This window comes from Penaeus monodon, chromosome 28 (genome assembly GCF_015228065.2).
Source record: "Penaeus monodon isolate SGIC_2016 chromosome 28, NSTDA_Pmon_1, whole genome shotgun sequence".
Classification (NCBI taxonomy): Eukaryota; Metazoa; Arthropoda; class Malacostraca; order Decapoda; family Penaeidae; genus Penaeus; species Penaeus monodon.
Window position 1 is genome coordinate 39,439,024 of NC_051413.1, and position 223 is coordinate 39,439,246.

General features: G+C 40.8%; 2 protein-coding genes across 2 annotated transcripts in view; one reads left to right on the forward strand and one right to left on the reverse strand.

Annotated features, from left to right (window-relative positions):
* Positions 1 to 166, forward strand: part of LOC119591214 (neuropeptide-like protein 31) — a 2,626-nt gene extending 2,460 nt beyond the window's left edge. The window contains exon 4 of the mRNA XM_037939926.1: positions 126 to 166. Coding sequence (XP_037795854.1) covers positions 126 to 166 — 41 coding nt within the window. The remainder of the gene's footprint in view (positions 1 to 125) is intronic.
* Positions 90 to 223, reverse strand: part of LOC119591593 — a gene marked incomplete in the record, with an annotated part of 13,874 nt that continues 13,740 nt past the window's right edge. Inside the window, 1 exon segment of the mRNA XM_037940354.1 lies at positions 90 to 223. Coding sequence (XP_037796282.1) covers positions 199 to 223 — 25 coding nt within the window.

Here is a 223-nt window from a genome sequence, read left to right on the forward strand (position 1 = left end):
ATTCGTCAACATTGCAGATAAATTTCTCACTTGATTTTGGAATAATTTCCGTTTCTTTGTTAATGCAAGATGGGAATGATAGAATTTCGGACCATCTACGTCATTTTTATTTTTTGTATCTGAAGACGTTGACATCCCTTCAGACACAAATTCTTCCGTAGTTTGACGAACTGCGAGCAGAGCACTGCAGTTCCGGATTCACTGTGGGGACGCAGACTCTCGG